Source organism: Triturus cristatus, chromosome 8 (genome assembly GCF_964204655.1).
Source record: "Triturus cristatus chromosome 8, aTriCri1.1, whole genome shotgun sequence".
Lineage (NCBI taxonomy): Eukaryota > Metazoa > Chordata > Amphibia > Caudata > Salamandridae > Triturus > Triturus cristatus.
Window position 1 is genome coordinate 1408455132 of NC_140591.1, and position 15953 is coordinate 1408471084.

General features: G+C 42.7%; 1 protein-coding gene across 4 annotated transcripts in view; it reads right to left on the reverse strand.

Moving 5' to 3' along the window:
* LOC146805832 (N-acetylated-alpha-linked acidic dipeptidase 2-like) overlaps positions 1 to 15953 on the reverse strand; it is a 768743-nt gene that overhangs the window by 195706 nt on the left and 557084 nt on the right. For all 4 annotated transcript variants that reach the window (XM_085623135.1, XM_085623133.1, XM_085623136.1 and 1 more), the window contains one exon: positions 11891 to 11976. In XM_085623135.1, the coding sequence (XP_085479261.1) occupies positions 11891 to 11976 (86 nt within the window). The remainder of the gene's footprint in view (positions 1 to 11890; positions 11977 to 15953) is intronic.

Below are 15953 nucleotides of genomic sequence, written 5' to 3' on the forward strand. Positions count from 1 at the left end.
GCCCAAAGTAGATCAGTGAACCTTTGGGCTCAGTGCATATATGTTTTCGGGGTGGCAGGAGAGCTGGGGTTTTGTTTTTGTGTAAGGGCTATCTAGGCAGAAATTACATGGCCATGTCTATATTCATGTTACGGCCAAGAGGCTTGATTTACTGATTATTAAATGTGGTGACAAAGGCAATAGGCCTCTCATTTTACATACTGAATGACATGATTTGCACCCTGGTTAGAAAGTACCAGCTAGGAGGGGGTTCCAATGTGTAATGTCAACTGAATTATTGCAAATATTTTTAATTTTGATTATTATATTTAGTTGAGTGCGCATCAAATTACTTTCCCTTTTTAAAGTGGAATGCAAAGGACACTGATTTATTGAACATTAATGTTGTGCACTGCTGTGTTCCTTAACACGTCCCCGAGTCAGGCCTGTACAACTCTACCTTGTTACCCTTAGAGAAACGTGCTATTAAAGGCACTTGGCCTCCGGTCTGAGAGTCAGGGGTACAGAGGCACAGGGTTTCTGGCTGGCAGAGGTAGCACCCTGTCCAAGCAGGAATCTCAATCCTATTCAGAGTAAGTCAGATACACACCCTAAATTAAACCTGTGCTCAGCCTCTGGAAGCTTGGTACCAGCAGACAGGCTTAACTGAAGAGGGAATTTATAAAGTGTTTGTGCAGCACTTCAAACAATATAACAGTGAAAACACTAAACAAAAAGATGGCACACCTGGTTAGAAAAACAGAACGTACTTTATTAAACAAACAAAGACCAAAACAACAAAAATCCAATAAGTACAACCAGAGTTAATAATTTCTAAAGAATAAACTGAAATGTAGTGCTTAAAAACAAAGCACCAACTGGGGCTATCTGGTCACACTGGACTGGGTAAATCTAAAAGTTCAGTCTGACCGTGGTGGAGTGCAGGTCGGATACAGGGACCAACCTTGGGCTGCTGAAACAGTACCCTTATTTGCAGCTGTGTCGACAGAGGATGAGATGCTGAGGAGCAAAGGAGGCGGTGCATCGGCGTCGATCCTCTGGATATAGGAAACATGTCAGCTCCGAGCCACGCAAAGTCTGAAACGCATCAGGAATTGAGGTGCTATGTCGTACCGGCAATCCGATGCCCTCGATCCTCGCAGCAGTGGCAATGCATCAATGTCGATGGAGAAGCGCAGGTTCAAGAAGAGCATTGGCATCAATGCTCCATCAACACTTTATACCCACTTCCAAGGGCCCAGAACTGGATTGGCACCACTTGGCAGGGCAAGACTCACTGATGGCTGAGTCCAGGTGTTCTAGCAGGGTGAGTGGAAGTCTTTTATGCCCCCGAGACTTCAGAGCAGGAGTCAAGCACACAAGTCCTTTGAGACACTTCCGTTCTGGGGTGAGAGATGCAGGTCCGGTCCTTCTCACTCACAGACAAGAGAGCAGCAGGCAGCAGGTCAGCAGAGCAGAAGTCCACTAGAGTAGCAGTCCAGCAGGAAGGCAGTCCTTGTAGCAGCAAAGCAGTCCTTCATGGCAGAGTATCCACAGGTCCAGAATGTACAGAGTTGGTGGTGTTAGAGGTCCAGTACTTATACCCAGCTGTGCATTTGAATTTGAGGAGGCTTCACAGAGAGGCCTTTTAAGTGCATAGGGTCCTTACCCTTCCTGCCCTGGCCCCGGAATCACCACAGGGTTATATTCAGCCCTTTGTGTAGGGATAGGACACAGCCTGCTCAGGCTTAAGTGTCAGTTCCTACCTCCCATCCTGCCCAGGATGGCCCATTAGGAAGTGGATGGCCCATCAGCCACACCTATGTTCACTTTGTGTGTGGTTGTCTAGAGAGAATGCACAAAGCCCAGCTGTCACCAAACCACAGACGTGTATTCAGAGACAGGCAGAATGCACCAAATGGCTAAAGTAAAAAAATGACAACTTTCTAAAAGTGGCATTTTCAGAATTTCAATTTAAAATTTGACTTCACCATAAGTTGTGATTTTAAATTGTGATTCCAGGGACACCAAACTTGGGGATTCAGTCTCTTCCCAATTGGAAATTTTACTTGTAAAATGTAATAAGGTAATCCCAATGTTATTCTATGGGGGAAGATAGGTTTTGCAGTAAAGAAAAATCTATTTAGGAGTTTTTTACAACCAGGACATGTAAAACTTAAAAATATATGTTCAATTTTTTTTTTGTTGTAAAGACTTTTTTATTGAAAATATACCAGAAACAAAAGGCCAAGCAAATTGAGGACACGTGTCCAAGTAAGAGAAGCGGCAAAATAATAACATAGACCAAGCTTCCCCTCAAAACATCAGAAGGGAATCAACCCACAAGAAATGCAGGCCAGACTGTGTAAAAGAGTATCAATCCCTCCCCTACAACTTGTGGTAACTTAGAGAAAAAACAATGCGTGGTACCCTCCCAGATCTCATTCAGTGAAACAGTAGTCCCAACTCTGAGGGAGTACATTTGGAGAGAACTGGGGATCAACAGCTATTCCATAGTCCGATTGTCTTGTGAGTAGACATATCGTTAACACAGCCATACATTCGTTAGGGACACGTTATGCTTAGCCTTATCATAGGTAAGACATTCCCACCATTTAAAGGAAGCATCTTATGCTGTAAGAATAAAACAGAAAAGAAACAAAGAGAAAAGAACAGATGAGGAGAAGCAAACAGAGGAGACTTCCCTAAGGGGGAAGGAGGCAGGAGTTCAGGGGGTAAAAACACATGTCTGTTTCAGGTGAGTCGATCTGGGGATTCCGGTTTTGGATCCCTAGAGAAAGGCTCCAGGGAGTCTTCAAACAGCTGCAGAGCTCGTAGTCTGGGGGGAACCATTCAAGAGTGCCTAGTCTTGGAGAAGTGTTGCATCATGTCCTATTTTTTAAATACAATACACCCTGCCCTTGGGCTTTCCAGGGCCTTCCTTAGGGGTGTCTTCTATGTATTAATGGAAGGTTTGGGCCTGGCAAGAAGGTTAACTTGCCAGGTCTACATGGCAGTTTAAAACTGCACCCACAGGCTCAGCAATTGCAGGCATGTGATATGTTTAAAGGGCTACTTAAGTGGGTGGCAAAATCACTGTTACAGGCCCACTAGTAGCATATAATTTTACAGGTCCTGGCCACACGTAGTGCACTTTACAAAAGAACTTATAAGTACATTTAAAGTGCTAATGGTGGATAAGTCAATGCTACCGTGTTTTAAGCAGAGATCACATGCACTTTTGCACTGGTTAGCAGATGTAAAGTGTCCAGAGTCCTAAAGACAGCAAAAACAATGTCAGCAAAACAGGAGGCCTGAAGGAAAGAAGTCAGGGAAACTATGCCAGGTCTAACAGCCCCCTTTGAGAACATTGGTGCCAGTAACCTCTTACTGCCTTGGGTTCACCTGAGCTCGATTTCTCAAACACAATAGGAAGGGGCTTTACATAGTGAACTCTGACAAATACAATCGGAAATGGTTTTATATTCTGAACACCTTGCCAAAAACTATAGGACGGGGCTCTCACTGTGAATCCTCTGATAAATGTGCTGGGAATATGTTTTACATTATGAAATCTATGACAAATTTGATAACAAGGAATTTTATATTGTGAAAACCTTCTCTCAGATACAATAGGAAGGAGTTTTACATTGTGACCTATGTGATAAATAAAGTAGGAAGGTTTTTTCCATTGAGACTTCTCTGACAAATTCAAAAGGAGGGGATTTGGTGCAGAGGCAGCTTTTTAGGTCCGGCCACAATAAATGCTTAGCATTTCATGGAGATTTTATGTTCATATCAATGTATACTTTGGGTCTGCCGAAAATATTTGATGTGCCTTTCTAGGCAAACCCGTTTATGTTCATGTTACAGCCAACTCTATTCACTTTTAAATGTGATGATAAAGGCACTAGGCTGCTCATGTTACATTGTAAATGTCATGACAAAGCCTTGTGGCATAACCTTGTCGACTGTGAAAAGCTTTACATGTTGCATCTGAACCATGTATGTGCATTTAGGGTTAGACCCTATTGGTGAGCATATAATCACTTGTCACCACACAGGTAACAGGAACAGGTTGGATGTACCAAGTAAGTTGCCCACTTTGGTAGGTCTTTGGGGTACTTCGTTTTCCCCTACAATTCTTTGAGACCCCCATAAGGGCATATTTCAAGTTACCATTCCTCTTGCAATCCTGTTAACAAAAGAAATACGACAGAACATGATAGTGACACATATATTCTCCGCTAGAGCCAGGGAGATTCTACAGACTGAGCGGATGGTTCCCCTGAGTGCATGCCTCACATGCATGAGACACCCATTAGTCAGCAGCATAACAGTGGTAATGTTTCTGTATGATGATATCTGTTCAGTCTCACCAGCAGAGAATCATCAAGTACAGCTGTTTCCCCCAACACTGTTCATCCATACATGAGACTATACGGAAGTGTAGTGTCTGTTAATTCATCTATCTTGCACAGGCTTACTTGTGTCTGCTAGCCAAAGCGTAAACTATGGTAACTGGGCAGCAGCAAAATATAACTAGCAATTGGGGGCCCTAGTCTTTCTACCTCTATCTGGGCATATCATTTCTCCAGCGCCACTCTGGGCCATCCAGTTCCCCAGATCAGGGTCGTAAGTAACCCCTATAACTCTCTGAAGAACAAGGAGGTGGGTGCATCCGGTATGGTAGAAAAGTGGTATAGCAGTTTGGGTGGTAGTAACATTTTAGAAATCGTAATCCTCCCTATGGGAGATAGCAGCAGCTCAGTCCAAATATTTTATTATTTTATTGTGTCTGTGCTCCAGGGGAGATGGGTGGATGGCAGTAAGGACACTGGTTTGCCTGATAATTTTAGCAGTGGGAGCATGGAGAACTTGTCAAAGTTGACCCAGAGACTTGAGACATCTGCAAACTCATCTAGGAGGTCCACCAACAAGGGGACATTGGTATCACTTGCCCGCAAGTAAATCAGAGCGTGGTCAGCATATAATGAGACATTATGGGTTTGCCAGCCAATGGTGATGTCCCAATCAGGGCATTTATCTCGCATGAGGGATGCCAACGGCTCCATCACTAGTACAAATAATATGGGCGTGGGTGGCAACCCTGTCTGGTTCCCTTTTAACCTGCAAATGGTTCTGAAAGATCGGTACCTGTCTATACCCATGCCATTGGGTCTTTGTAGAGCAGGGACACCCACTTCCGAGAACCCTGGCCCCACTCCCATCTTAATAAGTCCAGAAAAAAGGCATGGCCAACTCAAAGTATCAAAGGCTTTTTCAATATCAAGTGATGCTGTCCAATGATGGACTTTATGCCACTTCGTCCAGTCCATGATCTTAAATAGGCGTTGCAGGTTTAAAAATTATTATTATTATTATTATTATAGTTGCTTATACAGCGCTACTGACACCCTACGGGTAACCTGGCGCTAAGTTAGAGTGTGTACTGGGTGAAAAAGGAGCCCCTGCCAGACGGAATTAGCAGGAGGCTTGGTGGAGGGCCCGAGGATATAGCCAGGTTTTGATCTTTTTTCTGAACTGCGTCAGATTGTCTATCTGTTTGATATCCAGTGGGAGTGTGTTCCAGAGTCGGGGGGCTGCTATGCAAAAGGCCCGGCCTCCTGATTTAACTTTCCTGACTCTCTGTACCCTTACCAAATTTGATGAGGAAGAGTGAAGCAGCCGAGGGGGAGCATACCACCTGAATCTTTCCTGCAGAGATTTAGGCCCTTGTCCATGTAGAGCTTTAAACAATAGGCAGAGGGCTTTAAATTGGATTATCTGGAGGACTGGCAACCAATGTAGATCCGAAAGTGCCTGCGAGGTAGAGGAACGGCGTGGTCGTCCCAGAGTTAGCTTTGCAGCCATTGTCTGTATTCTCTGCAATCTCTCAATCAAATACTGTGGAGAGATCAGAAGCAGAGCATTACAGTAGTCCAATCTACCGAGAATGGTGATTCGGACTATCAGTGTCCTTGCCTCCAATGAGAACATCAGGAAAAATTTTCGGAGAGCTCTTATCGGGCTGAAGCAGCTCCCAACTGTCTTATTGACGTGTTTCTCTAACGTCAGTTTGTTATCGAACATAACACCCAGGTTACGTACAGCAGTACTGGGAGTCATTGGTGTGCCAGCCATGGTTGGCCAAAAATTATATGGAAGCAGGGGGGGATTCTTCCTGTTGCACAATATAAGATCTCAGTCTTTTCACAGTTAAATTGGAGGGAATTCTCCCTAAGCCAAGTTGCTATACCCTGCAGGCACGCGTGGAAATCTGTTACGGAGACTGAGTGCTCGCCTTCTAAAGACAGGATAAGCTGAGTATCATCTGCGTAGTTGACTAAATTGACATTATGAGATCTTATAATTGTAGGTAGGGGGATCATATATATATTAAAAAGGATGGGACTTATTGCCGATCCCTGTGGGACACCTTGCGGTATGTTGGAAAAGTTTGAGCGGAAGGAAGGAAGAGCAATCGCCTGTTGTCTGTTAGATAGGTATGAGTGAAACCACTTGAGGGCAGTGCCCGTCACTCCCACCTCTTCCAGTCTGGACAAAAGGATCCCATGGTTCACCGTATCGAATGCGGCAGACAGGTCGAGAAGGACCAAAACGGCCAACTGTCCCCTGTCTGCTCGCATTCGCAGGTCATCCATAACGGTCACCAGGGCCGACTCCGTACCATGGCCTGGACGGAATCCAAATTGTGCCCGGTCTAGAACGTAGTTGCTTTCTAGAAACTGGGAGAGTGTCTTACTAACCACTCGTTCCAGAATTTTTATTGGGAAGGGTAATAATGAGATTGGCCTATAATTCTTCATGCATGCTGGGTCTAGTGTCGCCTTCTTTAACAGCGGCGTTACTGATGCCTGCTTCCAGCACGCTGGTACTGTGCCCTCCGTCAGGGATTGATTACAAATCTGCCATAATGTGCTTCTACCTGGTATAAAGCCGTTTTGATCTGAGTGTGTAAGGAAGTGTCTTATAGGTATCCCCAGAATCTTTTAATCAGTGTGAAGGAGCAATAACAACACTTTTCCTTTTAAAGATGGAACACTGTCTAGACAATGATTTATTGTTCTTTTTCTGCATTGCTGAGTTTTGATTTTATAGTTCACATCAATACCCTGTCCTATTACCCTGAGTTTGAAATCGTAGAAGGGGGTAATTGGTTCCCAGATGAGGCAATGAGGTATACAGGCTCATAGACACCAACGGAGAAAGACCTGCATTGTCAAATTAAGCACTGGGCGGGACTGAACCAGTGGTAGCAAACTATGGCTGATCTTCTGAACAAGTCTGAACATCGGAGAGTTGGACAGTGTTGCATGCATATGTTTACCATGCAGTTGGAAGGTGGAGACCAGAACACTGCTTAGGTATCTTGGTCCCTGAGCTCTTTGGCTGGGGGGGGGGGGAGGAGTAGTTCATTTTGCTATTTTGTGCACTACCTGTGGGAGCTGATAGGGGTGACCTCAGGTAGCACTTAAACCCCAACCACTTAAGTAATGACAAATTACTCTCTTTAAACTGCAATATCACCACATTGTACTGTCTTACTGTGTTACAGCGGAGCCTGGCTAAAGTTTACTGGTAGTGTTCCATATGCTGACCCTATTCAGGTCCAAGCAGGCTCTAGGTGGTCCAAGGGATGGTCGTACATGCCTTCAATGGCTTTTAACTACTCTTGGAGCTATTTGATGGATTTGCTGGACTACTATGCAAACGTGAGTGGGCGTGGGAGTAGTGAACTGAGATCTGTGAATTGTGAAAAACAGTGAGAATTGCTTGGCTATTTATTCTAAAGCAGCATCACTTTAAGTACACATCATTGCGGTCATATTTCTCAACTCGTAGGAGAAGCTTATCAATTAAACCAATAGACAGGTTTCTTCATCAAGCACTTTCCCACTTGCCTTGAGGACTACTTTGAGTCAAAGTTGAAAAAAGTCGACATATACAAAGGATAAAGGCTCTCAAACATTTTTTTGTTTAGAAGCTCTTTGTTATATAGGAAATTAAAGAGAATCGAAGTGACGTTAAGCAGCATGTATCATAACAACAAGCTTAGGTATTAAAATGACAAATTCTCACCCAATCTCCGTATCCCCTGTCCACCCAGCCTCCCCCCTCCAACAGTACACAGGGCAGCAACATGGAAGGCACCCACACTTTTGAGTTTTTAGAACTAACTGTAATTGATTGATTGACACCTAATTCATTAACTTTCAGGTATCTGAGGTCCAGCAGATGGGGGAAAGAACTGGGAAAGATCCAATAGTTGGAAATTCGTTATTGGATATGGAGAAGGAGAAATGACGTGGAGTGTTCTTACTCTCTTGGACCAGTGGTTGTTCAATTGTGACAGTGACATTAAGGCTGAAATCGCCTAGGGGAAAGACTGTGTAGTTGTTGAGGGAAAATACTATTTTCCAATGACTGCAATTTACCAAAACTTTTCCAAAGGTGGATTGAAATCCAATATTATTAATTAGAGTGTACAAACAGATGACTTGCAGAACCCATCACTTCAAATCAAAAGGAAGGACAAATGCAGAGGATTTTGATTACAATACTCTCACTTGCTGCTATAACTAAGGAATTTGAAATTGGAGGCTAAAATTTAAATCAGCATCCTCAGATTGATTCGTGGGAGCAGTGCAGGTGCATCAAACAGAATATAGCATGGACGATGAGTGGCCTCAATTCAATTTAGAAAAGTTACAGCCTTTCAATTAAATTTTACATTTTGATGTTTATTATTCATATGTGTTTGCGAATTAAATAAAATGTGTCATCATTTGTGTATTTGTTTCATTTATGCTTTTTTCAGCACTTTTTGTGTATTGTTTTGCGGTTAAAATCATCGACAATGCTTAGGCCAGGGTCCTCGGTTTCCAGTAATGACTAAGTGGGGAGTCCACGGATTCCAACAACGATTCAGTGGGTGTTCCAGAGTTCCAGTAAAGACTAAGTGGGGGTTTCAAGAAGCCAAAAGGTTGAGAACCACTGCTTTACTACATCTGACTCACCAGCACATGATACATTTAGTTGTGGCTCTAGTGCCATCCATAACAACTATTTCCTGATTAATGCAGAGGCATGGACGTTAGGTTTTCTTTGGCAATCATTAAAAGAGTGGAGAGTGACTATGATCTATTAGTGACAAGCTCCATACTTAATAGTAATGCCCTGAGAGCAGCTATGGAAATGAGCTGGTTTGAGTATTACTTTGAGGCTATTCCCACCAATAATAGGAAAGCTATATGGTGGAACTACACATACGTATCATAAGGAAGTAAAATAATAAACTGTCATTATTTCTGTGTTGGCTGACTTGATCCTAGCCACAACTGGTTAAGAGGAAGATTTAGCCTTGGGTTCATTCCAGTCTATGCTTTCAAAAATAAATTCATTCTGGTCCTTCCCCATCAATGCAAACCATTCAAAGCCAAAAAGTGATGACTAACATTGTTGTGACTTAGAGAGCCGGGAAACATTACAGTGTTTTGACTGCATTAGTACGTCACCATATAAACTTACTAAACGAATGGCACTTCCAGTGGATTAGAAACAAGTCATTAAATCTACGGAAGGGAAAAATGTTGAAGGTCTAGCAGATATTATGGATTGATCAAAAAGAAGCAGCTACAAAGAAAGATTAAAAGAAGTTTTGGGAAATAATCACTTATGCCAGTTTAGGTGGAGCTAACAGTTAAGAATATCATACTGGAGCAAAGGAGAGGAACTTATAGGCTGGGGTGGGTACTATCACTAAAATAAAGAGAACTAGCCAAGACTGAGAGCTCTGATTGAACAGCCCATCCTTTGTTTAGATTGATTACGTAGGTAAAACGTCATTACTGGGTATGACAGCAAACAAAGCTGCTGGTACTGACCTTGTACCTATAGATCTTTATTGTGCTGATAACGCATATTAACCAAGGTCTTTTAAGCAAGTAAAGATTTGCCTAATATTAGGCCTATCTCATTATTAGATGGGGCTGGCAAAATATTCTAGAAGGTCTATTTAAATCAGCTGTAAGGATGGACAAATGGTAACAATTTTCGACAGATGTACAAGCTGGTTCCAGGGCATGGAAAGGAACAATTGTCCACGTAGTCTGCCTTTATATGATTTGCTTCAAATCCACCATAGTTAAAAAGACATGACATGCAATACTCCCAGAGTTCACTACGGTCTCAAAGGCGAATGCAGTGATAGTTTTGAGATCAATAAAGGAGTCCAATAAGGGTGTGTCTGGCTCCAGTTGTATTCAGCCTATATTTAAATGATGTTGTAGATAACTGAGACTGACCTTGAAGTCTCTGAAAAAGGAAATACTAAAGACCCAGTTGATCTCTTTGTAGATGATGCACTTTTATTAAGTTGAACTGAAAATACAAGCCATATCCACTAGAAAGCTAGATACTTGGTCTCTTTGGGTTCTTTAGTTGTAAATATAAAATAAAATATGCCCTCGGGTAAAAGAGAAAGCTCGCCATCAGTTATCTAGCCCCATCTAGTGATAGACCCTCTTAACTCCCACATAATTAAGAAATAGAGCAGGCATGCTTTAGAAATAACACAGGTCTTGGTGCCCAATGCCTGCTCTGACCCTTTTTGTGATGGCCCTGCTCCCAGTCTTCAAACCTGATTGGATAAAAGATGGTGTGAGAGGCCTTGATGCCATGCTCAGACTGGGGAGACAGCCAAGCAAGCAATGGGGCTGTTGCTCCAATGGGGCAGCACAGCAATGGGTCATTTATATACAAAATACATTCTGTTATTATAAATCCTCGCGGTCCCCAAGATCGTCTTCAGCCAGCCTGGTCTGTGTGCCTAGTTTTAAAAAGACAAGGATTGCTGGGAGATCCTTTCAAGTGAAGGCCGCACAAATCTGGAATAAGCTACCAATTACCCTGAGAACACACACAAATCTGCACAGCTTTAGCAGAAACCTAAAGACATGACTTTTTCCAACTTAGCCGAAGCATAACACAGCTCCCCATCTGCAATTCCCTAGAGAAGCCTCGGAGTGACAATTTGATAGCGCCAAGCTGGGTGAATGCTGTGCTTTACTAACGTTTAAATAAATAAAAAAAATATATATATCACTTTCTTGTTTAAGGTTCATTGCCACCCTCACTGAGACCCTGCACAGAATGAGACAGTGGGCAGGCTAGAGAAGGACAGAATGTCAGGGGAGTTCCTTCACTCACACAATGGCAGATATTGGCCTGTAGGGGTTTGCGATGGGCATCAGAAGAAATCAAAACTAGAGGATGCCTCCAATAGGACAAGTTAGTGATACGAGCAACGATCAACACTTTCAGCCTACCTGAGGCTACCTGTAAGTATAAGCATGTACATATGGAGTCGGCTTGGTGCAACAAGATTGCATATTGATTATCAATTACTGTATTGTTCGGCAGAGCATCTTCATTTTTACATTGTACTCAAGGGTAGACTGACCATTACTAATTAAAAAGAGCAAATGCGGGTTTGGCTCTCTTAAAGACTTTGGGGCCGGTTCCCCTGCTGGTTCTCAAACTATGGGCCTGATTTAGAGTTCAGCAGAGGGGTTACTTCACCACACACATGATGAATATCTCATTCGCCATATTACAAGTGCATTAGATCCAATGCCACTTGGATATCCCGTACGTTGTATACAAATGGCATTGGATATAATACACATGCAATACGGCGAATGGGATATCCATCACGTTTGTGACAGTGAAACCCACCTGCCGAACTCTAAATCAGGCCCTACATAGTAATATCAAAGTCAAAGGCCAACCCTGTACAATACAATTTACAGGCCAACCTTGCAACATTCAGTGGTTGCAAAGACCCTGCTGTGTCAAGACAACTGTGGTAGAATGAAGTGCAACTGACCTGGCTCTACAGATCCTCTGATTGTACCAATTACGTTATAGATCCTGGTTACTTTGTTGTTGGTGTGGACATGCATTTTGACCTTTCTAAAAAAGAAGCGGGAAAAGACAATGTTATGGCTTGCATAAATTAAAGGGAAGTAAGACAATCTTTTAGGTAGCTCAGGGGATCAAGGTCTCACACTGAAAAGTCAATTATATTAAAATGATATGAAGCAACTAAAAGGAGAAGTGATTGCTGAAAAAATAACAAATACAATATATATCATCTGGAAATGTAATACCTGTTTTTTTTTTAGTAATCCTGCTCCATTCTTGGTAATTAGCTGCTGATGTGCTTCCACATTGAGACATGTGAGTGACAATTATGTGCTAGTTATATATCCTCAACTAAACTACAGCAGGTCATAAAAGTGTAACATTGTTTCAGGTGTTCTTTTATATGGGACAGCTTAGTTCAGTATTCACAATACAGATCAGATGTAAACTGATATTTATCCATCCAAGACCAAAACAAACGTAGGCAAAGCCAATGGGTTTTTCCCTGGCAGTGCACTGCAGACTACTGGTTTTGCCAATGTTTGTTTTTGTATCCAGAGGATTCAGTGTGTGAGCATGTATGGCAACCATCATGGAATAGTTTTTCTTAAAGTTTAAGAAAAGGCATTCCAGGATGGCTACCTTGCATACACACATATGGTGACCATTTGGATTGGTTTTCACTTAAAAAGCACACCAAGATGACAGCTGTGTGCACACCCATGTATGTGCATTGGCCATCTTGGAAAGTGAGCTCAATGTAAATTAGAAAGCATTTCAAGATGGCAGTTGTGTGCCTGACTGGCATTCATTTTTAAATGGAAGGAAAAACATTCAAAGATGGTCACCCACTGATGCAGCAGCAGGAGGCAGTTGGAGCAAATGGCAAGGGTCTCTTAGTGGGAATTAGGGGTACATTTTGAATAAAGCAGGAAGTGGCAAGAAAAGAACGGAAAGCATGGGGGACGAGTAAAGACAGACAGAGGGAGAGAAAACAGTCCATCATACAATGCAATCCGTGACCTCAGCAGTGGAAAGATACAAGTCATCCAATCAAAACATGGTGAGACTGAAATTCTACTTGGGTGTGACAAACACAAGAATAAGAAGGGCAACCATCAAATCAGGAGGAGGGAACTGAAACAGACAAGGGAAGGCAGCAAATTATGACCACGGAGCAGACATACAGCCCACTCTAAGTCTATATAGGATACAAAAGGTTGTCAATGAAAAGCTAAATCTGTTAATAAACGAGGTGAAAATGGCTAAAAACTAAAGAAAGCATTAACTAGAAAATAATTTAGTTAATAGTTGCTGGATGCGAGTTAAATACGGCATACAACCAACACCTAAAAAGACAGAAAATAAACCCCTTCAGGTGGCACTTGCGATCTTTTATAACATCACACATTACATTATCTGAAACATGAAATTCAACATTACATCATTTGTATAAATTAAAGGATATGACTAATCATTACAAACTTACAAAATCACACTTATAAATGTATAAAATGTGAAACGCCAGTATACACTACCCACTATATACTTTTACAGTGTTAAACAAGGAGTAATGTATGATGACACTTCAGTAGCATACTTAAAAAACAATACATCTTCCCAGCAATATGGCATGCTTTGGATAAAGCTTCATAACCAGAAAATAAATTGTGCACTCACCAATTACCTTCATTCCACCTCACCTAGCTTAATGACTGAGTCCTTCATTATCTCACATACTGTGTTAATGACAGTGCACGCCACCTTTCACACAAGACAGTGACTGTGAGTTAAGTTTAACTAAATATAATAATATGTCACAACTTGTGTTATAATCAAAACCAGATTTTTCAAAGTGTTCCAAATATAGTAATACAGAAAGGTGTTTTGACAACAATATGTATGTCACACTTACTAGATATTAGAAACCTGACATCAAAATACTGAAATTGGACAACAATTAATCAAATGTATGTCATAGGAAAGAGCAGGGGTCGAATAGGTTTTCAAGTCAAGTAGACTCATGCATCAAGTAGGGCAGTAACAACTTAAACACACCCAATTCAGACTATGAAGAGTCTTTGGTAAAGTGGCATCTTTGCCTGCTTTAGTGTTTTCTACATATAGTGCAGCTCTCCTTGCTTAAATTCTGAAAGTTTTTTTTTTTATAACCTTTATTCATCTTTTTCTCAAGAAAGTCAGAATAGGTATACAATTACAAACACTGCGGTGAGATGGGATCCACCGGAAAGTGCAAAATATGTAGGTAGTACATTATCACTATTGCATTACCAGTTATCTTGTGTCTAAAAGCTTGTCTTTAAAATATCAGAGACATCAGCTCAAATCCTCCTCAGTTGTAGGTTACCTTGCATCCGAGTCATATTGACCACTTAGATTTGCATCAGGGTTTAAAAACAAGTTACATAACCCTCCACGTCCCAAGATCCTCTCCTAACTTTTCATCCCTCCTACTGGCCTTAATGTGGGCATCCTCAGCCAGCATTCACTTACGCACATCCCTTACCCATTCATCTTCTGTTGGGGTACGCTTTCCCAACCATGTTACTGCTACCCTGCGCTTTCCTAAAACCAGGAAGAGTTGCAAGAGTTTATAAGCCATCTTGAGCTAATTGGGTTTTGTAATATGTTCACGTAAGCAGTGTAGTGGTGTTGTCTCCACCCGAAAGCCTGTACCCCCTTTCACCAATTCCACCACACGGATTCAGAATTAGATACACCTCAGGGCATCCCCATGCTAGATGCGAAAAATCCGCCCTTTCTGCGCTGCATCGAGGGCACACATCTGAGCGGTCCATGTCGATACAGTGCAGTCTCACTAGGGTCATCTATGTGCGGTGTAAGTAGTAAAAATGTATCAACTTGAAGCACACATTGCAAGATACAGTATGTGTGAATGTACTTATTGCTTTCCACTTCTTCTCACTAAGGGGTTCCGGCACATCCCCGTCCCATGCTGCCCGAGCTCTGGGTGGAGGCCCGAGCTCTGGGTGGAGGGCCCACTGTCTCGACCCTCATGGCGTTATAAAGGAGAGAGATAAATGGACGCCCAGAACCACAAGTGAGCATTTTATCCAGATGTTGTGTTGTCGGCAGGACATTGAAATATGTGAGCCATGTCACCCTAAACAAGAGTCTGGTATACTGTAGATATTGGCCGTGACACAGTTCAAAACACTCACTGGTCTGCTCATAAGAGATGAAAGTTGCGTTTGGAAACAAGTCTGCTAGTACTCGACAACCCCTCTCCCTCCATGGCTGGAATAACAATGTCCATCATTTTCCGCACTGAGGCAAGAATCCATTTAGAGAGTTCCCGGTGAAACGGTGCGTGCCTTAGCATTCGTTCTACAAACAACTGCCATATTCTTGCAGTCTGTTTGACCACATAGGGCATGTCGCCTGAAGTGCCCGCACCCGCCATCAGTGCCGTTTTGAGCCTGTCCGGGTGAACTCGCCCCCTCAGTAGTCTTTTTTTCCAGTTGTCTTCCTCATACAGCCACTGGGTCACTTGATGTGAGCTGCATAGTAATATAAATCCAACCTGTGGGCTTCCAGTCGCCCTACTCATACAGTCGGGTTAAAGGGTTCATGGCAACTCTACTGCGACGGCCAGCCCAGTATAGGGAACACTCGCATGGGGATATTGCACAACGAGTTTTGGAGCATGCACAGGCAATGCGGTAGAACCAACATCTTAGACACCACCAGCCTGCCCATGAGGGAGAGAGGCAGAGTGTTCCGGAAGGCCACTGATCGCTTTAGTGCTTAGATCACCCTGTTCATATTGAGGTGTAGCAATTGTGAGTCCTCAAGTGCCATCTGTATACCCAGGTATCAGAAATACCCCCATCTCCCATCGCAATTCATGACTTTGAAGTTGCTTCGGTGGCAATACAGACAATCCACCCAGTGGGAAGAGCTTGGACTTATGCTTGTTTAGATGCAATCCGGAGTAGTCTCCGAAGTCTTCCAGGAGCTGCAATAGCCTGGGTATCACATCG